At 45.0% G+C, this 25,334-nt stretch overlaps 1 protein-coding gene across 1 annotated transcript in view; it reads right to left on the reverse strand.

Moving 5' to 3' along the window:
- Positions 1-378: 378 nt before the first annotated feature.
- Positions 379-25,334, reverse strand: part of MAST4 (microtubule associated serine/threonine kinase family member 4) — a 572,191-nt gene continuing 547,235 nt past the window's right edge. Inside the window, 9 exon segments of the mRNA XM_032627144.1 lie at positions 379-3,494; positions 3,496-6,839; positions 7,187-7,368; positions 9,631-9,767; positions 16,375-16,497; positions 17,050-17,279; positions 19,975-20,175; positions 24,415-24,650; positions 25,043-25,170. Coding sequence (XP_032483035.1) covers positions 2,949-3,494; positions 3,496-6,839; positions 7,187-7,368; positions 9,631-9,767; positions 16,375-16,497; positions 17,050-17,279; positions 19,975-20,175; positions 24,415-24,650; positions 25,043-25,170 — 5,127 coding nt within the window. The 3' untranslated portion in view covers positions 379-2,948.

Genomic DNA, 25,334 nt, shown 5'->3' on the forward strand with positions numbered 1-25,334 from the left:
TGGGAGGAAAAGAAAGATGAGAGAACACAATGGTAATTGATGGAGCAAGGTTTTGGGAGAATTGAAGTAGGTGGATTCATGGAGAAAGGACACTTCTTCCTGAGACTGGAGGAAAAATGGTGAGAATGATGTGAAAGTTGGTAAGTCCTGCAGCAAAGGAAGAAGGTTGGTAGAAAACAGAGGAAGGACTTAAAGGAAGACTTAATCTCAAAGAATGGAACATGTTCGTGTGGGTTAAAAAAAATTAGCAAACCATTCCACTCACCAAAAGGAATCTGCAGAAAACCATCCTTTCCATAAGAGAGAGTTACATTCAGTAATGTTTTAGAGACGCTTTGTATGTGTGTATATGGGGAAAAAACTTAATAGTCATTATCTTTTCATGCTAAATTTTTATTTCAATGTTATGCAACTGCATAAGTATAAATATTTGTTCAATATACAACAATTATGACATCCATAGGGAATTTCTTAGAGAAAATAAGACTGCAAACACTATTGCACAGATCCTAACAAACTTTGAAGCTGGTAAGTCTACAGCTGGGAATACTACCGAGGAGCACATCTTACAATCACAGGAGACCGACCAAAATAGAACACAGGAGAATTTCTACCAGCTGACTGGAGAGGTTTACAACAACAAACAGGTATTACATGAATGCAACCTTAGGTACTCCGTAGCCATCCAAAATGCAAAAACATATTTGGCAAAAATGATAATACACTATACAAAATATACATTAAAAAAGATCATTTGTAAACAAGCAGCTAGTTGTGCTTTAAAGGAAAGTGGACAGTTAAAAAGCAAAGGCTGTAAACCATAAACTACCTCCCCGATAGGCCTGTCTAGATGTCTGGGTGCAGAAGGATCGGGTTATGACAACCGCCAAATGCACGTATGAATTATAAATGTTGAGACCATTTTTGAAACCCATTCAAGATCTTTCGACATATTTGTTTCTTCTACAATTCACAACAGAGTGATTGGGGAATGGCTAAAACCTCACGGGAAAAAAATTCGGAGCGAGGAGGAGACTTTTTTTCTTTTTTTCTTTTGCCATTGCCAACTCATTTTACAATGAAGGACAACCAAGCAGTTTAAGTTACGCCTTTGTTTTTGGAGCGGAGTTTACAGCCTCACTGAATGATTTATAATCCACAGGGCTGTAAGATGAAGCTGTGCTTAGGTGAACAATGTTATAGCCTGAAGATACTAAGACACTCCCCAGGGGGGATGGGTGCTGGATTAGTATTTCTTCTTGGTAATTTTTTTTTTTCTCTTACAAAACAAAAAATCCTGCTACGGATCCCAAGCATCTTATAAATACTTATCTGTGTGTATTTTCTCTTAGTGCCTTAGTACTTATGTCAGCAAGTGCTGTCTTACAATATAAAACAATCCACCAGGAAGGAAAACTGCAACAAAAAACAAACAAAAAGATCCCCCTCAGCACTAAAATGATTGGACAAATTCTACATATTCCACGGTATACAAAATTTAAATAAGGCTTAGCAAAAGTAAAAAGGACAGTCACATTCAAGCACCAAATAGCTCCAACAAGTCTTTTTGTTACAAAAATGCTGCTCTTTATTAATACAGTATTTTTTTTTGCATACAAATAAAGAGATCATGTTATGAAATGTATGGAGCTACTTGATGCATCAGAAATGAATGTGAAACCCAGGAACTTGCTAAAAACAGCAAGCTTCATCTACAACATAAGGCCCCAGCTATGTATTAAAATGTATCTGATGTCCTGATTATTCCTTAAAATATATGCTATGATGCCAAAATCCACAACCCCACCCCGTCCCCCGACTTTTCCTCAAAAAAGCAAATTGAAAACCTCTTCCAATGCCCGATGCTTATGACTCAACCTAAGTTCTAGCAGATTTGTGTGCGGCCAGCAACTTTCCTTTATGTTCAACAGCAGGGCTGGTGCAGAACTACTATAAAATGTGTGCTTCTTAGACTAGTGACTCATAGCATAAAGGCCTGAGTTTAAGAGCATGAAAAGGAAAAGCGAGAGAAACAGAAAGGGAAAGCAAAAGAAACAGAAATAAGTCGACATGTGTTTATAGCCCCCGCTCTACCTATGGTGAGGAGTTGACATACACACCCACAGACAAGGACAACTGGCCTTTCAGACAGCTGGGCCCAGGATCAAAATGGCTATTAGGATGACCATGAAATGAAATGAAAATGGCTAGCTCCATCTGTTGTGGCCATTTCTGATGGAGGAGGATTCCAAATGCAGTGATTCGAGTAGTTCTTTAGATCTGGAAGTATAGGTAGCCAGATACAGTACTATCAAAATCACTCGTTAAAAATACACATGAAGGCTTACAATCTAGGGTATTTGGGGCTTTCTTTCACCTTCAACTCGACTTAGAATGTTTTAACGTAGAAAAATGTAGCCTTGAAATATTCTTTTCAACCACAGACCAGAACACGTGGGTGGATGTGTATATACACGAATATGGGTGTATCTATACTTTTACATATACCCAGGTTTAACCCTTTTGCTTCGTTACTGCATTATGATCAGTGGTAGAGCGAAAATCTTATTAAAAAAAAAGTTGTAGTAAATGATGCCATCAGCAGCAAAGTATCGACTCTATATCCCCCAAACCAAACACATTGCTAGGTATTTACAGAGAAAATCGTTTTCCTCAACAATCCGCAACCTCAACCTCAACCAAAAAGATTTTTTGTTTTTTTATTTTTATTTTTTTTTGTACAAACACTATCTGGTAACAGTTTACCGGTTCCAATTGGGAAGGCATTTGGAAGAAGGTCCCTTCTTTTCCTGTTTCTTCTCTCCCCCTTCTTCGGTGAGGCTCCAGGCTCTGCCTGGGGGGGTTCCCACAGTGCTGGTTTCCAAGGTAGTCAAGATGCAGTTACACACGCAGGCTGGGTGCCCCAGTCCCGCCAGGGGCCTGCCCCATCACAAGGCCTTTTTGTGCGGGCTGTCGCGCAAACTCTCTTTCCCCCGCCTCTGTCGCACCCCGGAGTCCTTCTCAGAAGGAAGGGCGATGGGGCGCTCCACACTTGGAGCGGGGAACGGCTTGGTCACCTCTCTGCCCACATTCTGCTTCCTAGTCTGAGCTGGCTGGGCGGGGGCCAGCTCTTTCCCTTTGGTTTCTCCCGCGGTGGCTGCTCCTGAGAGGACCCTGTCCCGGTGGCTGGCGCCCTCCCCCACGCCTGGGTTGGGGTGATAGGATTCCAGAGTGATGGCTGAGCTGCGGAAGGATGGCAAGGAGTCGCTCTTTGTCATTTGGGTTCTGCCATCCCCCCCAGGCAGGGGCTTTCGATGGTCCCTGCTGCTGGAGGCTGGGGGCTCAGCTGTGGCCCTGCCGGCCTTGGCAGAGAAGGTGTCGCTGCAGGTTGTAGAAGTCTCTGGAACTACTGATCTAGCCTCGGGAAAGCCAGAGGAGTAGCTCAGAGACTTCTCGGGGAGGGCAGTGCAGCGGAAAGAGCTCTGCGCCGTGGCCCGAGGGCGACCGTTTCATGCCACTGGGCTTGCCCGCCTCCGTCAGTGGCTTCTGGGAACCGGGCCCTTTCCCCTTGGCCTCCGGCCAGCCCTTCCCGGCGGCTGCTGCCGGCCTCTCCGTGCCCTTGGGCCCAGCCTCACCTTGCACAGGGGAAAGGCTGGCCCCCGGCTTCCCGCTGTCCACAGGGGGGTAAAGTGCTTCGGTGCATTTCTTGCCTTCAGACTTCCCGGCGTCAGCGCTGGCAGCCGGCGGACTCAGGCTCCTGTCGGTCTGTTTGCACAGAGGGGGATAATCTTTCACAGTGGATGGTTCGGGGGCCTTTGGAGATGGGTTTTGCCTTTCCCCTACAGTGGGAAGTTTCTGGTCCACCGACTCACTGGCCCCTAGGGGTCCTTGCCATGGTGGATGTGCGGGCTTCTCCAGTGCCTCTGGGGGATGCCCACTGCTGGTGGGTCTCAGCTTGGTGTCTAGAGGACCCCATCCCATGTGTAGGGGGACTGAGGGCCCACTTGCTCCCTGGCCAATCACATCGCGGGCTGTGTTCTGGGGACCTGGGAGGGCAGGGAATTCCTCTGACACACCCTTACTGCTGCCCTTCCTCTCTTTGCCAGGGGTCTGAGCACCAGGCTCTTTGCCCACTGCAGCCTCAATGCTCAGCTTCTGGGAGAAGAGGGGCCGGTCTGGGTGCTTAGACTTTGGAGGGTCTGTGTCGGGGCCAGACCTGGGCTTGTGGCTGCTGCTTTCACAGAGCACGGCAGTGGGCTTGGGAGGGTCATGGAGGCCCAGGATTGAGTGTGTAGCGCAGGGCTTGCTCCCAGGCAGAGAGCCAGCAGGATAGCTTTGTTGAGTGTAATGCTGCTGAGCGGCCAGGCGAGGGAGCTCTTTGGTGGTAGGTAGGGGCTGAGAGCTACTGGTGAGGTGATGCTTCTGCAGGGGCTGTTCTTTCCTTTCCCGTTCCTTGGGACCATCTTTCTGCACAGATCCGAAACCGGGGAGCTTTTCACTCTTCTCACTCTCTGTCCCGGGTGGCTCCAGAGACCACCTGGCAGAAGCGGATGCCAGCTTAGATTCCGGGCCAATCCTTCCCTTGCCCAGCTCCCTCTCACAAGGAGTCACTGCCGAGTGCAAAGAGGGGTCTTCTCTGGCCAGTGGCCTCACCTCATCTCGGCCGTCTTTGGGGTTTGTTTTCCCACAAGGCCCGCATGCTTTCTCCAAGGCCTGGGTCTGGGTGGAGACATCTGGGCGGGTCCTCCCCACAGCGGGGAGGGGTTTGGAGTTGTCACTGGATTTAGCAGCTTCTCGTGGATACGGCTCCTTGGGGGGGTCTCTGCGGATGTCGGCCCTCAAAGTCAACCGCTCACTTCTGGCTGTGGAAGGGCCCCTTTCGGACGACTCCCTCCCGCTAGGCTTCTCCCTCAAGGGGGCACCTTCGGGTGGGAGCGGGCTGCGCAATCTAGACAGGTCAGCACCTTGGAGGTTCTGCCCCAGGAGGGGAAGGAGCTTAACATCGGGCCTGTGGTCTTGGTGTTGGCTGGGGCTGCCCTCTCCCCGCTGGGGATGGCTCTCCACGATGGTCACCGGGGTCCTGGCTGCATGGGAAACCTTCCTGTCCAGCTTCAGCTCTGGGTCAGGCAGGGGTGATGCCGGTGAGCCCTGCAGACCCCGGCTGGGTGGTGGGAACCGAGGCTCGAGCAGGTAGGATTTGTTCACCTTGAAGCTGGCAGGGGAGGACTCCCTCTGACCCGCAGTTTCACCCTTCCTCCCCACGCTGCCGGCGGGAGCCTGTGGCACAGGGGGCCCTACGTCACTGCCTGGGCTGGGGCTCTGGGCAGGCTCTGGTGAAGGCAGCTCCGTCTTGGAGGCCTGCGGTCCAGACAGAAGGGCAATGTCCAAAGTGCCCTCAATGGGCTTCAGGCATGACACAGACCGCCCTTCCAGCTTATACTCGGAGGGGCTTTTCCGGACAGGCGACTCTGGAGCAGCTAAGCCCGGCTTCTCCGCTCCGCTGTCCACCCGGCCAGAAAGGGCCTTGAGAGGGACAAAGGAGACGGTGCTGAGCTGAGCCACGTGGCCGCTGATGAATGGCGTGCGGCTCTCGGAGGCCGGCTGGGCCTCCTGCTGCCCCCCGGCCGGTCGGCTCGCGCTCCCCGGCAGGCCCTCCTGGACACCAGATGTCGTCTTGGGCTTGAGCACAGGGCAGGGGCCATCATCTTTGTCTTCAAGGGACATCTTCTTTCTGAGGTAATCGATGTTGGCCAGCTTGCTGTCTAACTTCTCACACCGGGGACCCTCCTTGGCCTGCGGGGCCTTCTCCGTGTACTCACCCTTCCCAGAGGTGGGCCTGTGGGTGGCGTGACAGAGACCGTCTTGGAGGGTGCTGTGAGTCGAGGCTCGTTTGAGGTCACTGGTGCCCTGGCTGTGGTCCCCGGGAGCTGCTGCCCCCTCCGAGGTGACAGCCTCGCTGGCCCGCACACTGGCCTGTTTGTGGAGAGCATCTTTCAGCAGGCTGCCCGGGGCCTGGGCCTCCTGCGCGGCTGCTTTGTTTTCAAAATGATTTGACCTTTCCGAAGCCTTTGGATAGATTTTCTTCTCTCTGTCTTCTAGCCTAAAAGCAGAGAGGTTTTCCACATCATTGCCAAGTGCATGGGGTTTCTGGCGGGATTCCTGTTTCTCTGGGAGCCCGTCGGGTTTCTTCACCACCACCTTGGCCTTCAACTTCTCTCGGTCCAGCTCGTCCACAGACTCCTGTCGGCCCAGCTTCCGGGACACGGGGCGTTTCAGGCAGCCTTGCTCCACAGGCCTGGCCCGGCTGAGGGCAGGCGCCTCGCACACGTTCTCCTCCAGGCTCTGCAAGGTCACCTCCCGCTGGGACTGCTCCCGCGGCGGCACCTCCTCCTGGGTGACCTCCAGGCTGTGCTTGCGGGAGCACAGGTGCTTCTTGTCACTGCCGTAGGAGGGAGAGAGCTTCTCCTCCGACTGCACGCGCTTGAGCAGCGGGGACCGCGGGGGCTCTGCGCTCTTGGGCCTCACGATGTGTCTGACGATGGTCGGGGGGGAGTGCATTTTGCTGGGAAAGGCTTGAGAGATCTTGGAGTTGCCAAGTGAATGTCCCAACAGAGGGGACGGTGACCGCTGAGGGGAGGTGGGCTGTGGAGTTGGAGAGGGTGTCCGGGCCAGCGGGGAGAGCGGGATGCTGCCCGCTGACTTACGTCTTCCTGACCGGTATCGCTGCCCGCTGAGTTTGGGGGCCAGGCCGTGGAGAGTGCTGGGCCGGATGTGTCCTGACCCTGCTGGGGAGTTGGGGGCACTAGAGCTTGGGGAGCTGCTCTGGGAGGAGTTAGTACCTGTGGGTGGAAAACAGGATGCTGTGAGCAACGGCCACTTTCCCTTTGCTTTCCATGCTTCCAGACCTAGCTGTTTTAGATAAGGTCAGGTAAAGGTCAGCAAATTGTCTTAGCATCTAAGTCTAGTGAATAAATGGTTTTCAGATAAACCTCCCCACACCAAGGGTTAACCCAGTACTTCCTGTCTTTTTTAATGGACCGAACAGCTGTATCTTCTGACCTTCCTATAAATCCTGTTCTCTGTCAATTACAACCTCAACCTTCTTTCCTTAAGCAGGAATAAGCCTCTCTTCCAGGATCTCAGATGGTGACCCCTCAACTCTTGAGAGGCAAGGAGACTCACTCACCGGATGGGAAGTCGGGAGTGGAGCGGTAGCTGGGAGTAGGGGATCGGGGAGACAAGCTGTGAGTGGGGGACCCCGGGAGGCTCTCCCCTGATGACAGGGATCTGTTCAAGCAGGAGAAACTTCGGCTGGTGTGGAGTAAAGGAGAAGGCTGCTTGGCTAGTTTTTTGAAAAGGGATCTTCTCCTAGAGTGAAAACAGAAGAAAACTGATCAGATTCTACATTCAAAACCACTCCTCCTACCCATAGCACCAGTGCATTCAGTGCACGCCCCTGTGCCAGAGACGGTGATAGGATGATGGCAGATCCTTTTAAAGAGAAGGATCCCACTTTTATATTCAAAACTTTTTTATGACTTAGAAAGGAAGAGGTTTTGATAATACACAATGGAAGCTCTCTTCTCTTAATTTCAAGCACTTTAAGAAGAGCTGTGAAAATAGGAAAAATATATAATAAATATACATTCATTTATTTATATGTCAGGTTTCTGAGGACACGGTTTTTTGCCTGAAAGCTTCTGAGTACATAGCCTCAAACACACTGACACAATTTAATTAATTAAGAGATAATACAGAGTAAATCCCTGGAAGAAAAACCATCATCTTGGATATAGAATTCTTTGATGGTGATACACTGGGTAGAGGTTTTATCTCTGAGGGGCTGTTTGCTGTGCTTATTCCATTGTGAGCTCTTGAATATTCCTAATGACTGTGCACGCTGTACATTTACACAGAAAAACCGAGCAAGGTGAAATGAAGCTTATCACATCAGCAGGGCAGGAGACACCAGGCTGCAGCACAAGCAAATGTGTAGTTAGTGTCCCACGAGCACATCTGAAAGCTAAAAGCACAGCTTCAGGTGGCTTCGAAGTGCAGGTGCCTGTACAGAGTTCCTGCATCCCCAGGTAGTTTACACTCTGCTACCCCTTGAAGCAAGTGTGTTCTGTATGACCTGAACCACCATTAAAATATAAAGCTCACATTAAAAAAAAAGGAGGATCTCAAAATGTGTGTGTGTGTGTGCGTGTGTGTGCGCGCGTGTGTGTAAGTTTAATCACAGTAATACACGTACTTGGGTTAAAAAAATCAAATAGTTGGTAACGAAAAATAGCAACTCCGTGCTCTGCCTTTTTCCCAATCCCCAGAGAAACCACTTTCTAGTCTTTTAGCTGTTTCTTTTCCTATTTGTCTGCATATTGCTATGAAATGTACTTATGCTGTTTTTCCATTTTAGAAATTATCTGTTGATTTCCTACCACAAAAAATGAGAATTAAGCTCTTATACAACTGCTTCCACCTTCTAACCGAAAACACTTCCCTGTTTCTATTCCTCTTAGTAGCGCTAAACCAAAATTTTTGGTTAGAAAAAAAAGGCTGGTGTTTTCTTTATTTTACATGATAAATACTGTTCACAGCTTGGCCATAATTCTATTTTCCTTCCTTGTATAACTCTGTCTTTCCTGGAATCAATAATCATTCCTTTCTCATTTGCTTATTTTTCTTTTCTATCATCAAAAATCCTCATAATGTGATCCAACACACCATATCCGAGTGGGCAAAGTAGGGCTGCTGTGGCATGGTGCAGTGAGCACATCTAGACAACTGCCTGGCAAGAAATATCCTCACCGGAAACACACACATACACACACCTTGCCAGTGCCTGCACGGGGCACAAAATGGTACTCACGGTGCCTCTCACAGTGCAAACGTGTAGCCAGGTTAGGCTTTCAGTCAGTAAAACAAAGCCTTTTTATTTCTAGGCTTATTTGGATGCTTTAAAGATCTAGTTATCTTCAAACATCTGGCATTAAAAAATAGCAACTGGGGCTCCCCTGGTGGCGCAGTGGTTGAGAGTCCACCTGCCGATGCGGGGGACGCGGGTTCGTGCCCCAGTCCGGGAAGATCCCACATGCCGCGGAGCAGCTGGGCCCGTGAGCCATCGCCGCTGAGCCTGCGCGTCCGGAGCCTGTCTGTGCTCCGCAACGGGAGAGGCCACAGCAGTGAGAGGCCTGTGTGCCGCAAAAAAAAAAAAAAAAAAAAAAAAAAAAAAAAAAAAGCAACTGTTTGTTTTTAGATAATGTAAAGGACGTTATTAAATACAGATATAATGCTAAAAACTGCCTGAAGTTTCAGTTCCTCAAATCCAACTCAACTGAAATGAAGTCTAGAGGCTTAAGAAAAGGCAAAGGGCTTTTCATGGTTCTCACACATGAGAAGCAGCAATATAAATTCTTCTACACTGTAACTACATATGTCTTTTCACTATGTAAAAGAATGCTGTTACAAAGGAATATAAATGCTAATGTGTAAATACATGTGAACCACGGGGCAACATTTCTCACAGAGAAATGGATCCTTCTCATATGCAAGCATTTACATTAAGCAAGGAGTAAATGTCGCTCAGTGTGGGAATGCACCAAACCCATGAAGAGGACGGCTCTAACTCACCTTTCCAGACTTTCCTTCTTCTTGGATTTCTTGCTCCGCCTTACCATCCGGCTCTTATAGCTGTTTCTCCTGGCTGGCCCCGTCTTGATTGATGTGTTCTCAAATGGGGTGGTCGTGATCGACACCTTATTTCCACTCTATAAAAATATGATGTGGTATTAAAGCGAAACGCTGTGATGAAACAAGACCAGAACAGAGATAGGAGAGCCAAAGACAAAGAAAAGATCCATAAGGACGGACATACAAAAGGCTTCCATGTGTCAATGACCCTTCAAGCAGTGAAGTCCTGACAAACTCGGTGGAAAAAAAATGTGAGGTTTCCTTAAGAGGGTGGGATCTGGAACTCCACAGAGCTGAGTTCAAATCTGAGCCTGTGACCTGAGCACTTGCTTTCCATCTAACAGGAGAGTCACACTTATCTCATAGGGCTCGTCTGAAGATCAAGGAGATAGAGTCTGTAAAGCCTTTAGCACTGAGGGTGACACATGGAAAGGACTCTATAAATCACAGTTATCCTCATCCATATGTATTAAGTATAAAGATGCCCAGGGGCTCTCTAGAAATCATAAAAAAAAATCATAAAGCAGCAAAACTGAATGAGACTTTTATTTTAAATTATTTTTAAAGGTTCCTTTTCTACCACCAGAAAACCTGTCAGCAGGCAGAGCTGGGAAGTTCATGCCAGCAGGTATGAAACAGCCTCTGTTTTGCCAGGTCAGGCATGGTGAGGTCATTCCTGGTGGGTTTCTGTGTCCTACCACTTGAACCTGGGACAGGGGCTGGCTGGGCAGGCCCTGGGGATGGATTTGAGAGCAGAGTTAGAGGGCAAGCTGAGGTGTGCCCTGAGCAAGTGGGCAGGACCCACCCCCTTCACTCCCATATCAATGACCTCTTCTTGAATTTCTTAATAACCAGGAGAGAAACATGTCCTTTCAGAGTCACAGATGGCCCCGATTACCTTAAGAAGACAAGAAGCATACGGAGAAGGGCCTTTTAAGAGGCCTATGCCTGGAAGATGCCTAGCAACTCAGCTCTAAGTGGTATTAAGAGATGGGGAGTTGAGTATGATGGGGGCTGGGGACTGGAAAAACAGAGATTGTTTTAATATCAACATCTACCTTCCCTCCCAACTTGGGAAGTAATACGTGCCATTAGAAGAAAAGAGTAAAGCATATATATATATGTATAAAAAATCACTGAGGAGCTTACCACCCAGCTAACGTTGGTAACATTTCTGTATATTTCCTGCTGGTCTCTTATCAGGCATGTAGAAAGTATGTATATATATAGACATACTTTATAAATAATTTAAATCTTAATTAAATTAATGTCATATTTAGTTTTATGTTTTTTGTTCACTTCACATTTCCTAACTTTGAAAAACTTGCCCTTCGTCATTGAATATTCCTTAAGAACATGATTTTTACTGGCTATTTAAAAATATTCCATGAGATGGGTGAATCACAATTTAACTATTTCCCTACAGCTATTGTTTTCTATCTCGCAATTCTTGTAAGGGTTGGAATAAATACCTTTATCTCTAAATCGCTGTCTGAGCCTCTGACATTTCCCTTAGATTACATAATTAGACCCAATACACGCAGCAAAGGGTCTAGGTGGACTTTTCAGCGACTCTCGGTGCCTGGTGATACACTAATTTCCAGAAGGGTTATGTCACCTCATGCTCTTGCCAGCAGTGCACGAGCAGCAGCCATAGAACGGGCTTGTCAGAACTGAATACTAACATTAAACAGATTACTGATTTTACAGGAAAAAGTTATATCAAGTTTTAATCTTTGTTCTTTGGCTATTAACAAAGCTGGACTTTGACTCATTTATTTTCGATGATTTCTACTTCCTTAGAGAACGATTTGTTCATGTCTTACATCCGATTTTGTATCAGAAAGTCTTAGTATTATTGATTTTAGAGTTCTTTACATATTTAAGAACATATAATCCCATACTTAATGTCATAATTGTAAAAAAATATTTTAGGGAAATGAGATTTGAACTTGAACAAGAGAAACAATTTTTCTTCATCCTGAAAGAATAAAGTACATGTTTTATATGCAAATGCCAAAACTTTAAAAATAAACCTTAACCTGATAGTAGAGACTGACATTCAATTTATTCTTTAAACTGAAAATTCAGCTTTGAAGTATGAAAGGCCTACCATTGAAGGTTGTTTGGTATGGGATTTTCTCTTTACAAATTGAGTGAAGCCAGGCTAACTGAGCGAGGCCAGGCTAAAGTTTTAGTTTTTCCTGCATGTCTTAGGGGAAGGAGAGGGGCAACAAACAGGATGGGAGTTCATCTTTCATTGAAGTTCCTTCCGTCCTTTTCTACATCATACACAGAGTGGACACAGAGCCACAATGATCACCGGGGCTGCTAGAGCCCATGAGCCATCTAAGCTTGAATCCACTTCCACCCCTTCTAACACAATTCAGCACTGACTTTTATATCTTTACCTGTAAGAGGCTCACAATGCCACTCAGCATTTTAAAAGCACATTGTGAATATTAAAGCATTTTTCACATATATTCTCTTACTTTATTTTCACAACCAAGTCATGAGGGTTTTTTTTTTTTTTTTTTTTTTTTTAACCCTTTGAGGTAGGAAGGGATTATTATTCTTCGACTAGAGGTAAGGAAAACAGATTCAGAGACACTGAGATTCTTTTTTCCCAAGGTCACAGAGCCCAGTGGGAGAGCCCAAAGCTGGCTCTCCCGCCCCTCACCCCACACTGCCCACTCCTCATGGGCAGGGCATGCCCTGATCCCTTCCATCTCTTCCTCCCAGCAGAGTGCACAGCTTGTACTTAAAGAGTGGTGGTGAGGGAACGAGGCACTGGATCCATATAAGGAATGATCAATGTATCAGACTGTCAAGAAGAAATTTAAAAAATATCGTCAACATTATATGAAAAAAATATAAATGCTGAACATTCCTCACCAGAAAAGTTATGACCAGGGTTTGCTGAATCAGAGCACGTCATTAAGTTCTGTACAAAAGTCCCTTTCCACTATAAAACCAAACCCAGTTTTCTTTTCTTTTGTTTCTACCTATGGCTGTTCCCAGATGACAGTTCACTTGACTTATGGAAATACACAAAGAGATAACTTCCCTAAGGGGAAATACAGACACAAAAAAAATGCAGAGTGCAAACATTTGGTTGGAAACGTTAATGATTACAAAAATGGTAAGTAAATGACTGAAAAATATTATAATTTTAGGGACAATAGGTGAGAATTGTGGAGACTGCCATCTGGTGGATCCATCGGCTATAGCAAGTGCTGTCAGAACTCGGCACGCTGTGTTTTACTGGGTCTACTGACCTCAACAAATTCTTTTGAAGAAGCAGCAGTCTCTTATTAGGGAAATTCTGCAGGACTGTTTTAAAAAATAACAACGAAATGGGCCCAGAAGATTGTTAAATGTTCTATTAGTTAAGTTTTACTTTAAACTACTGTTGCGATGAGTGCACGGTGGGAGGGAAATTATTTTAAGCTGGCTGAACTGAACACAAAAGCAGAAGTCAGGCTATTCAGTCTCTTCTCTCAGTCTGACTCCACATTAGTTTATCACTTGGCCTTGGGTACTTCACTGAGCTAGACTGTTTTTACATTTCTTTCTCTGCAAGACGCACATGGCGAACAGCACTCTTCCTGCATACGTGTGTCCTTGCCCTGACTCAACCCTCCATGATCCAGCCCCAGCCATCCTGCACACTTCATCCCAGATGCTATGAACTCAGGCTCCAGCCACACTGGTTTACTCATGCACCTCAAGCTCTCTGAGCTTCCTGTCCTCGTGTTTTTAAGCATCTTCTTTATTTTGCCTAGACCGTCCTACACCCTCTTCCCATACACTAAATGTCCACCCATCCTTCACAGCCCTGCACAGAAAATCCCTAACTCTTCACCCCTGCCCACCCTGGTGGAAAGCCCTCTCTCCTTTAGAACCTGGGCAATATTTACAGTTTGTTCCTTTTGTCTGACACTCTGATTATAGCCTAGTATTGCCACTGTCTCCCCTGTGAACGTTGGACTGTATTAACTCAAGTTACTGGCAATCAGAAGACTTCATGTACAGAGCACAGTGGCATGCTGGTTGAAAGCACGGGCTCTGGAGCTGCATTGCCGAGATGCAAATCCTCTTCTGCTCTTTCCTAGCAGATAACCTTGGCTGCTTTGTTAACTTCTCCCTGCTTTAATTTCTTTATCTGTAAAATGGGGACATTTATATTTATAGCACCTATGCACAAGGTATGAGGATTACCTGAGTTTATTCATGTAAAGGCTCTCGATTACCTATTATTCACATGTGTCATTTGTTGTGTGACTCTTCGGTATCTCGCACACTTCTGCACATTTTGGGGGCCCAGCCAATATGTGAGGATGGTAATAACGATGCTATTTGATGGTCCCCATTTTAGTTTCCAGAGGTTCTCCAGAGTTCAGGGAAAGGAAATTTTGAGGCAGGGGCTGGTGATATTTTAGGGCTTCTCTTACGATTGGAGATTTAAACTAACGCTGTCCTAAGAAAGCAACCTGGTTGAATAGAGAGTTTTCTGGATTACGGAGGCTACACTGGGCAGGTAATTATGTGAGCAGGGGATATGACTGGGTCCATGTGGCCTCCACCCCTCACTGCAGTGGCTGGAGAGAGATTTCGGTGCTTTGACAAAGTTCTTTTTTAACAAGCTACTTGCAAGCTGGATGGAGGTGATTAACTCCTTGTGGCAGGAGAGGTTTAAGGCGACGCTGAAGGGGCACATTTACAGGGATTCACAGAGCTGTGGGGAACTGAACCGGACGACAGTGACTTTCTATTTCCTTGTGCATGTAAGTTAGTGCTTCCATAGCAGGCTCATTTTGAAGTTGTGAGGGTAAGTGTGACCAAAGCTGCAGCCATGAAACACGCTTATTAGGTTCACAGTCCGAAAGATAAATAAGTATTGCACGTGTATCTCTAAATATACATACAGTCCTATGTAATGGCTCTTCCACCTTTTTCTAAGGATGCCATGAGATTTTGTGAAGTAGTTTGCAAGTATAAAACATCGTGTAAAAAGCATCTGAGAATACCAAAATACAGCTACCGCCCTGATGGTCCGCCAGTGACGAAGCCATCGGGAGCCCAATAGTACAGGATGCATTTGTGAGAAAGTTGACTAGAGTTAGGGGAACCACCTGTAGGTATGGAGGATAGCAAAGCCCGGCCTCAACTCCAATGGGGACTGAGGCCAAGACCAAAGTTTCATTAATGCTGTGAACTGATCAACAGCAATAACTTTCCTACAGTCGGCCATTTCACAATGGACCTCTGAATATGCATGCTATTCCTCTAACTGGAACCTAGGCCAGACACTGAATCATTTGAAGAATATACTTGTGTTGGCTGGGGGATGAGAGAAGGAAGAAGAAAAGTCATTTAACTGTACTTACTTTCCAAAGGCTTTGTACACCCACCTACCTGCACTACCTTCCAAATCCTAATTTTCTTTCAAGTTCCAGTTCAGTGCCACTTCTCTGTGATGACTCTCCTCATTCACAGAATCTTCTCTCCAAAAGTACGGGATTCCTCCCCCTGCTGTGGCCCTGGCTAATCAAGCTGAACGTTATCTGCTTGCACACCTCTTCTATATCTCCCATAGTCCTCGAGGGCAAGGACCATACCTGAATTCCTAGGTTGCCAACATCTACCGTGGTACCTGCCTCAGGGCGAGTGCTCTGGAAACAGTCTGAAGGCACCTTGTTTAAATGACACATATGTGTTTATGTTGTGCCTCTCAATAGGCTGCAGGTTCTCTGAGGTCACGGCTCACACCTCTCCCATAGCCCCTTATAGCCCAGCCCTCCCAGTGCTTACAAAAGCCAGAGGTCATCCGTAAACATCTGTTGACTTATAAAATAATCCTACAATTAAAGACTGTATTTTTCATCACAGATAGTCTTCTTTCCTTGAAAAAACTTAAAATCAAACTCAAATTTATCTTTGTTTTAAACAGATCCATATTTGGAGCCATAACTTTATATTCTGTAGTCAGCAGGTGGCAGAGCAAATAACCCAAAAGAAAGGAGAGGATCGGTATAGACTGTCTCTCTCTATCATACTCAGGCTTTTTGTGATCTTTGTACTCCATTGGCTTGAATCAGCTTACATTCCAAGTAGAAACTGATCTACGTTCAAATTCATTTGTACGTATGAAAGGGAAAAGGCCCAATGATCGCTAGAATCCCTTCTTCCATTACCACCTATTTCTATCATTTATAGTGTATGTTATATATTCACAGGTCTACCTTTCAAAAGGAAACCCAACTCTCAGACTCAACCTTCAGATCTGACCTCACAGTTTAATACTACCTTGTCTTCTGCTATATGGAATAAAATTTATTGAAGAAAATCGCCTTTAGGATGAACGATTTCCAAACAGATTTTACTATGTGCGGTACATAAACAAAGAGAACTCTATTTGTAATTTAGGATAAGAAGCAAAATTAAATTAGGAAGTGACTGTGCAGATATACGAACGTGCATTTCATGATATAAAACCAAAAAATTCATGTTATTTTTGCCTTTACATTAAACAGACTACCGAATATTCTCTCAGCAACGAGACTGAGTGTGTATGGATGTGCCATATAGAAGAACTCTAGACCCTGAGCAAAGAACTCTTGGTACTAGTTCTTTCTGGCTACCTCCTTCATCTGGATGGCCATGACATCAAAAAGATAGTACCTTTAGCAGGAGCTCTATAACTTCTGTGTGGACGAGTCCATGCACTGGTTCTCCATTGACGTGTGTGATCAGATCCCCAGCCTTCAGTCCTGCCTGGCAAGCTGGACTTCCTTCTTCTACATTCTAAAGTCCAAGAGGAGAGTATATATATTAATAAGCAAACAAATGACAACCCTGACACCTACTGTTTCTTGTGGCTCAGTGTTCTGAGTTAATCAGCAAACGATCCTGAGCTCCTAAGAGGAAACCAGTAAGACAAGGTTTGCTATTCTTTTTCTGTCATCATCCTAAAATAGGGTAATTTCTATAGCTCCTTAAACAATTTCAGGTGATCTGAGAACGTACTTAAAAAAAAAAAAAAGGAAGGCTAGGGAAAAAAAATCTAAGAAAAGAAGAATGAAAGAAGGATAAAAACAGGACTATCTTTGACTGTTTCTACCAGCTTGGTATGCAGAGTGGTTAATCAGATATGAAGACTAACAGAATTATGAGAAAGAATTAACTATTGCCAAATTCAATCCTACCACATAGATAAAGGGCAGGAGTATGAAACAGGTCCCAAATGCCAGCTTAAGAGAAAAATCATTTACTGTTAACTATGCCTCAGCTGACATATTTATTCTCCAGTTTGGCTGGGAACAAAAACTAGCCAGAAAGAGAGACTGTCGTTCTTACCCAAACGATATGATGCACTGTGTAAATGTCGCTGTCTCCCACATACACCCGGATGGCTCGGATGGTGAAACCATAGTTCTTCCCTGAACTGTGGATCACAACGGGCTGGTACGGACTGGCCGAAGCTCCTGAGGAATCTCGGCTGGGAGAGGAATCCCTTGAAGAAGAAGGGTCCGAGGACAGAGAATGGGGAGACATTGGACTTCCCAGTGGAGAAACAGCAAACATATCTGCAACAGAGAAGCCAGTCATCACAGCTCATCCTGGTCCCACAAACTGCTCTCAGGTAGCCCTCACTAGGTAGCCCTGCTGGGATTGGGAGGACAGTCACAATACAAATCCATTCCTTTCTAATAAAGAAGAAATAATATAAAAATATTTATACTGGTAACTAGCATGGTAACTGGTAACTTGACAGAAGCCTGTCAAAGAAATCTCAGAAATGGCTCTTTTTAAACTAACTTTTAAACTCACATTCTGAAGTTACAACTTCTTAGTTCTCTACACAAATTAAAAAACACGCGAAACTTCACTGCTATCGGACTGTGATCTTTTAATGCACTTTCTTTTAATTAAAGAAACAGGAACTTCCCTGGTGGGGCAATGGTTAAGAATCCGCCTGCCAATGCAGGGGACAAGGGTTTGATCCCTAGTTCGGGAAGATCCCACATGCCGCGGAGCAACTAAGCCCGTGTGCCACAACTACTGAGCCCGCATGCTGCAACTACTGAAGCCCACACGCCTAGAAGCCCGTGCTCTGCAACGAGAAAAGCCACCGCAATGAGAAGCCCATGCACCACAATTAAGAGTAGCCCCTGCTCGCTGCAACTAGAGAAAGCTCGCATGCAGCAGCGAAGACCCAATGCAGCCCCCCAAATAAATAAATAAATAAGTAAATAAACAAATCATAGGTGCATAAATTTCAGGTATAGCCTCACACAGGGAAGGCTGTATGGACTGTAGTAAAAGATACTCAGGCTCCAAATCTTGCCCTAAATAACTTTAACATGGTTCTTTTTGAAAAAACCTGGCCTGGAAAGCAATTCATCAATTTACCTCTGCTTTTTCATAATATTACTGAACTAGTACTGATTAAATAATTTTGATCAAGAAAACATTGTAATGTTAACTTCTCTATAAAAGAATCATTCCTTATTACTATGATTAGAACTGATTCTCTTCATATATTACCTGTAATTCTAGCAAGGTTTCTGAGAGGATAATGCAGGTGGATAGACAAATTTTAAGAAAAACTCACTTCATATTCTTCAACACCAATACTATTCTGTTTTCCTTGTTTTATGAACAAACACACTTTTAACTTATAGCTCTTATCACTGTTTCATCTATGTGAATCTAAACAGATCCTAACTGGTCATGTGAGATTGCGTGTGCATGTGTGTGCGTGTGTGCGTGTGTGTGTGTGTGTGTGTGTGTGAAAAAGAATAACCTACAAAAAGATGCTGAGGCTTAAATGTGAGCTCAGTCAGGGCCAGGCTACAAAGGGCCAGCGCACCTGAAGCCTCCTGGGGTTCGGTGAGTAACATCGTGGCCACAGCAAACTGAAAGTATCCCGACTAACTTTTGCTCTAATGCTTATGTCTGTCCAAAGGAAAACAATTAGCTAAATGTATCACTATCCAAGCTCCTTCACTTTCTGACTTCATGCGGCATCCTGACCCTTTTTTCCTGGCTACCTCTGTCTCATCCAAAGGCCAGGTGAACAGATGCACACCGGTGGGCAGGGAACGTCAACACATGCAAAGGCAGGAAGAAGACAGAGTGGATACACAGATCCAAACTGCTAAAAGAGCCAGGCCCCCGACCCTTTACCTCAGTACATTTTACCTTATCTCCTCTGATTGAAGAACTGACCTACATTCACCAAGATGTGGGCTTTCTCATCAGCTCTCAAAGTGGACTGGACCACATCCCACTTACCTTCCTGACTGCAGCTGCACTGGGGCCATTGCCTTCTGGTTATGAATAGTCACTCAAACTAGGGAGACAGGTGTTTGTTTTACGGTGCTACACAGACATTTCCCAGAAATGAGAATATGCTACAGTGAGCATTACCCCCCAGGGAGCTTTTGTTTTTACCCAATTTCTTTCTGCAGGAATTTGAAATTTCAACAATGTAAACAATCCCTTTTATACATGGTCTGTATTCTTCCAACTGCAAGCCATCTGCGATATAATTCGACTGCCACTTCCACTCTCTTACTGTCATTTGAGTGATAAATCGTAACCACCAGGGTATATATTTTCATCTCAGCCAGTGGAATTACTGTAGACTTTGTGATTAGCAGAGGCAAAACTAGGTTGTGGAAACATACTGCAACTGAACAAAACCATTAATTAAGCCCAGTTTTTTAATATAGGGTAGAAAATAATACCAGTAGGAGGAAGCATAACCCAACAGACAGGGCTGGTAAACCTTGTAATTTCAGTGCTGTCTGTGACTCTGCATCCCCAGAAATGAAAAACTTATGTTCTCTGTGTCGATTTCCTCGTTAATTAGATGAGAAAAACTATACTTAGCTTTCCAACACAGATGCTGTTAACAGCTCCATAAAGGATACAAATGATGCATAGTCTAGGGAAGAAAAATTATTCAGAAGAGGGAAATTTATCACTTAACTTGGGGGGCGTGGGAGAAAAGGAAAGAAAACAAATAAAAGAAATAAGCCTTCCTGGGAAGAGAGCCTGCCTCATCTCCTGCTGCAGAAAGAAGCGAGAAGGAGTAAACCACATATGCCCCTGGGAGCTCTGGAGGTCTTGCAGGGAGACACTCTGGAGGGCTGCGCCAGGACAGCACCCACTACTGTTTCAAGCCATCTTGTATGTCAATCAGCATTGCAAACTGGGGGCGGGGGGTGAACATGCACAAATCACACAATGTCATGCAAGTAGATGTCTCTCTACCTCCCGGGATCATGAGGGACAGAGCACTGGCAGAAAGGGACTTTGTGACTTTCCCCGAGATTTTCTTTTTCTCTGTGCTTTCTAAACGCTGCCGAGCCACGTGAGAAGTGGGTTCACTGGAGGGCTTTGAGGAATTATCTGTACTGTCCACACACTCGCTTCGTCCATTTATCTGATCCAAGTGCTCTGAAAAACTGCCAACTGTACAAAGAAGAAGGGATAAACATGTTCAGGAAAATCTGGGATAGGAGAGGTGGGGAGAGGCGGGGAGAGAGAGAGAGAGAGAGAGAGAAGGAAGGACAAACGCTGGGAAACAGACGCCCATGTGGTTCATGAGTCCATGTGGTGTCAGGCAAACATGAAAATCACGTGACCGGTTTGAGAAAAGTGGCGCGGAGGAGGAAGAATGAAAGAGGTTTCCGTTCAGATTTCGTTCTACTTGTACACAAGTCCACTAACTCTCAATTGACTCCATTTAACTAGGAGATTACTTTTTGGAATCTGTCTTTTACAACCCTAGTAGAGACAACTCTTCCCCCCGACCCCACCACGAAAGGCCATGAACCAAACATCAGCTCATGAACCGCACAACGCCCACCGTATGGTATGATCATCCTATGACACAATGATCAGCAGCAGCAGTGCTGTTAATATTGGTTTTTTGCTATGTGGATATCATTTAGTCACTTCGTGGACATTTATACCCATTGTCACCTCCTGCCATCTTTCTAGGCCACACCTCACACTTAGGCTCAGGTTTGTAACTTATGGAAAAGTGCCTAAAGTGTCGCCTTTGACTTCCCACACCTGCTTTCACTCTGAGCTCCTTGTAAATTTCACAGGACAAGACAAAGGGTATGCTTCACCATGGTACCCAATGGTTCCCTACATCTTCTTGCCTTTAGACTAGACAGTGCCAAATGCTGATCTGCCCTGAAGTTACCGGAAGTGAAAGATTTGTCCCCCTCTAAGCCAGCCATCACACCTTCTTTATTTTTAATTTTATTAATCCTCAGTATACACTGGAGAGTTTTTTTTTTTTTTAAAGTTAAAAAATTAGGACTTCCCTCGGCAGAGGAACATAAGAGAACATGTAACCACGTAGAAGGAGGCAGAAATGGAAAATCACTGATACCAGTCTGGTAACTGCACACGCCCAGAGTAAAGAAAGTTCTTTACTCTTGTCAGAAGTGACATGTTGAAAAAAGCCAAGTGACCATCCCTTTTGGTTTCTCCTATTCTTTCTTTCACAGGCTATCAGTTTTCTGGGTTTTTTTTTTTCTTTCTTTTTTTAATCACTGATAATACATCTTTGTCCAGAAAAAAACAATGCTTATCTTCTTTTTCCTTCTAAATGCTATATTATAAGGCCCCTGTGCTTTAAAAATCATCAACACTATCACCACATTAAGATATACAATCCACACAGAGAATTTAATACCGTTATAAATGATCCTTGGAAAGGCCAACCAGCACATTTTAGAGTGCTGACCACGACATTCTTTGCCTAGAGAAGAGGCTTAATCAGACTTAACTAACATTTCTGTTACAGTGCCATATACACATCATTCGATTGCACGGCAGGTTTGGTCCTAGTTCACAGAGGTGGCACAGACCCACAGGTGGGGTCCAAGCTAAGGGAAGGCTTGGACTTGGGACAGTGGGCTTGGGCACAGCACAGCTCGCGGCCACCTGCTGTGCTGTAGGTACAGGGTAAGATTCATAAACTTCCACGTGACACCCATCTGACCTACTAAGGAAGACGATCTTAAGGCAAATATCAACAACCTTTCTACGTCTATATGCCAAATTCAGTCCCACATAACAGCATATCTATTCTATTCACTCTAAATGAAGAAATCAACTGCTGAGGGACTTGACAAAAACTGCTTCACACATCAAAAAAATCTTATCTCAAAAAACGTTTAGTTTACTTTGGGGTAAGTTACACACTCCCTTCTCCTTTCTAATTTGGCTTGGATAGGATCACGGACAAGCATAAACTGAGAAGCTGAATCTCTTCACAATGAATAATTTGTTGGACGCATTCAAGCACTACACCTAAAACTTCAAGACTTACTTTTCACTGATTCAAATACATTGTAGTCATGAAAAGAGAGACAGGTATAAAGCTGAACTTCCCTAAATGCCAGAGTGTGAATATTCAATGTTCTCTTTTATCATCCCTCCCTCTTGCCTCCGCCATTTCATCCCGCCATCTCATCTCACAGCACTGTATATAAACGTGTGTTTCTTTTCTGCCAGTGGTAGATAATGTCACCTTAATGTTCTGTAAATGTCAAGGATTCTTTCTTTTTGATGGTGGAGCAATATAAAAATCAACAAATTTAATTTTACCACAGTCACGGTTTTCAGATTCCCTAATTACCCTTGGCTGTGAGCAAATCAGCTCATCTCTCTATTCTGTACGGCCCCCAAGGTCTTTGATTAGTTTTAGTGTGTGTATGGGGGAGACAGAGAGAAAGGTGGTTTGAATCTATTAATCATAATGCATAGCAGGATATAGACAGATTGTTCTTTTCATTGTGAAAGTAATCAATCAAACGCTTAGACACCATTCCCCTCCCTTTACCTCCTACCTTTCTGATAGTGAGTAGGCAGAAGAGACCAAGAGATCATAAACAATTCATCATATTAAGAACAAATGTGAAGTAGAGGTAACTCTATTCAGAGTAAATAATAACTAAGAAACAGATGAGAACTTAGTAACCAGAAATATAAAACACTTGACATATCTACATTTGATCTGATTACCAAGATGAACTAAAAATGGTCAGCCATCTTAGACCACTAGCTTGTTTCTACACTACTTCTTCCCTGCTGTTCTCTTGGCTCTCTGATTTAGGACTAGTGGAACTTTCCTACATGGAAACAGAACTGAGGTGAAGAGAGAGAAGGAAAAAACCCAATAGCCTTCTTCCCCATGATCAACTGTAAGCTCATGGGAAGCTACACAGGACCAGACTTTTTAGTGAGGCGGAAATAAACCCAGCCTGTAAAACTGGTAATTTTGAAATGATTCAAAACAAGATGAAAACATGACACCACGAATATTCAGTAAGTTAAAAAAATGTTCATGAAAATTCTTGGAATCACTCATGGTTATCAATATAGCATACTGGATATGGCTTAATGAAAACATTTATCATAGCAACCTTAATCCATATCCATGTTTTTATTTTTTAAGCATAAATACACATTGCTCTGTAGAAGGACATGCTGTGCATACAATTTTTATACACCGAATAATATTTGAAATGCACTTCAAGGACTTGCTCTGAGGGAGGCACAAGGCCGATCATCTCATGAGGACACCTCCGTGATTAAAGGCCCCAAGTAACCATGATACAGTAAGCATTTTAAAAACCTGTGGAGATACTGCTCCTGGTGTCAGGAAGGTTTACTTCACATAAAAGTGACACCATGAAGTGCCCCCTATAGGAAAGGCCCAAGCCCCACTCTGTCTCACACACCCGAAGATGTCTTAGGGTTATTTGCGTCAGTTATCCAGAGGCTGGGAAGGCAGCTTGTGTGCAGTGGAGTTCTTTCATAGGCGCACGAGACACCGATTTGAACTGTGTCAGTATTCCTGACTCCCCTCTCCCCGCTCCATCCGTGAACCTCACAGAATAAGCATCTTTTTTTTTTTTTTCCCTCAAAGAAACTTTATATCCAAGTTACTTTTGAAGTAAAACACTTCAAAAGTATAGATCGAGGTATGAGGTATTTTTTTTTTTTAACCATCATAGATACAAGATGTTTGCCCACCTAATTTCTTGCTTGTCTTCTTTTTTTATACGTCCCTGAGATTCTCATCAGCCTCTGTTTCTAGCCAGCTATGCAAACAGAATAAGCATCTTGCTGCACTGAGGGTCTCACGTGCAGACTGCTTGGTTATCGGGTATAAGTGGTCCCATGACAAAAGCCAACTCCTCCAAAGAAACAACCACCCGTCTCAACAGCAGAAGGAAAACTGGCTTACACGGTACCTTATGGGTGGTGATGTACGACACTGTTGAGGGTAAGTTTGACCATTTGACTGTTTAATAGGGTCGCTTACTTGTAACTTTGAGTTAGATGCAACTTCACAAGGCACGCCTTTGTACCCACGACAGAGAACATGCCCCCTTACTGTGTTCTGACAGCCATCCAAGGACGCCACTGAAACCCAGCAGAGGATGTGAAGGCTCCAGGTGAAGCAAGAAGGACGTGCTGTACAGCCATGCACTAAGGAGGGGTCTGAGACATCTGATCTCAGTTCTGAGGAGCCCATCGCCCAAGCTCAAGGAGTGGGGCCATTGGCACAAAATGCCCATCATCGCTGCCTGGCTGGGCCAGGCCTGGGACTCCGAGCACCAGCAGTCACTTCTCAATGTGGTGGGTGATGCCGGGACGGCAGGGCCGCGCCCAGGGCCTTACCTGACAAGGTGGAGCTGCTGATGGTGCTGGCCGGAGTGCTGACCTCGGGCTCCTCCCGAGCACTCTCTTCAGGGGGCGGGGCTGGCTTTTCCCGCTGCTCAGGCAGCTCTCTGGGGTGGGGGGCAGCCTCGTCTTGTTCTGCCTCTGCTGAAATAGCCAGTTTGGGAAGCAGGCCAGAACCGACTTTATGTCTGTTGCTTTCAGTATCCGAAGAGTTGGATGTGGATAACTGTTGCCTTCATTAAAAACAAAAACAAAGTCATGCGTCTATACATGCTATGAAACTGTGTTCAAGGTGAATTTTGGAAGAAACCAGGTAAAAATGGAACTGAGGTAGCCTAACCAAGACATGTCGAGGGCAGTGATTCTTACAGTGTGGTGCCCAGACCAACAGAATCAGCATCCCAGGGAACGTGGTAGAAATGCACATTCTCAGCCCCTATCCCAGATCTCCTGGGTCAGCAATCTGCTTGTACAGGCCCCTCCAGAAGATTCGGATGCACACTCACGTTTAAGAGCCACTGTCCTAGTAGCTGCTGCCCGTGATACTTGTTAACAAGACTTTCACATACAATAAAGATGCTAAAAAAATAAAATTAAATTAAATCAAAGAAAGAATTTCACATACATTTCAGAATACTCTGAACTCCAGCTTAATGTTTCCGTGGACGGCAAAGCTGTGTTTTTGGTTTTGTCCCCAGGGTCTTCCTTTTCTTCTCCTGGATTCTGAGTACCTCGATCTATACTGTTGAAAACCTGCAAGGCAAATAGTCAGTGCTTATTAATACCTTCTTGAAAGGGATTGTCAGAATAAAAAAAAAAACAAACAAATCCTGGCAGAACAACCTGAGACTATGACTGAAGTTTGAACTGGGACTGAGTATTCAAAAGGCACTTTCCAATGCTGTTTACTTGAGTCC

Source organism: Phocoena sinus, chromosome 3 (genome assembly GCF_008692025.1).
Source record: "Phocoena sinus isolate mPhoSin1 chromosome 3, mPhoSin1.pri, whole genome shotgun sequence".
NCBI lineage: Eukaryota > Metazoa > Chordata > Mammalia > Artiodactyla > Phocoenidae > Phocoena > Phocoena sinus.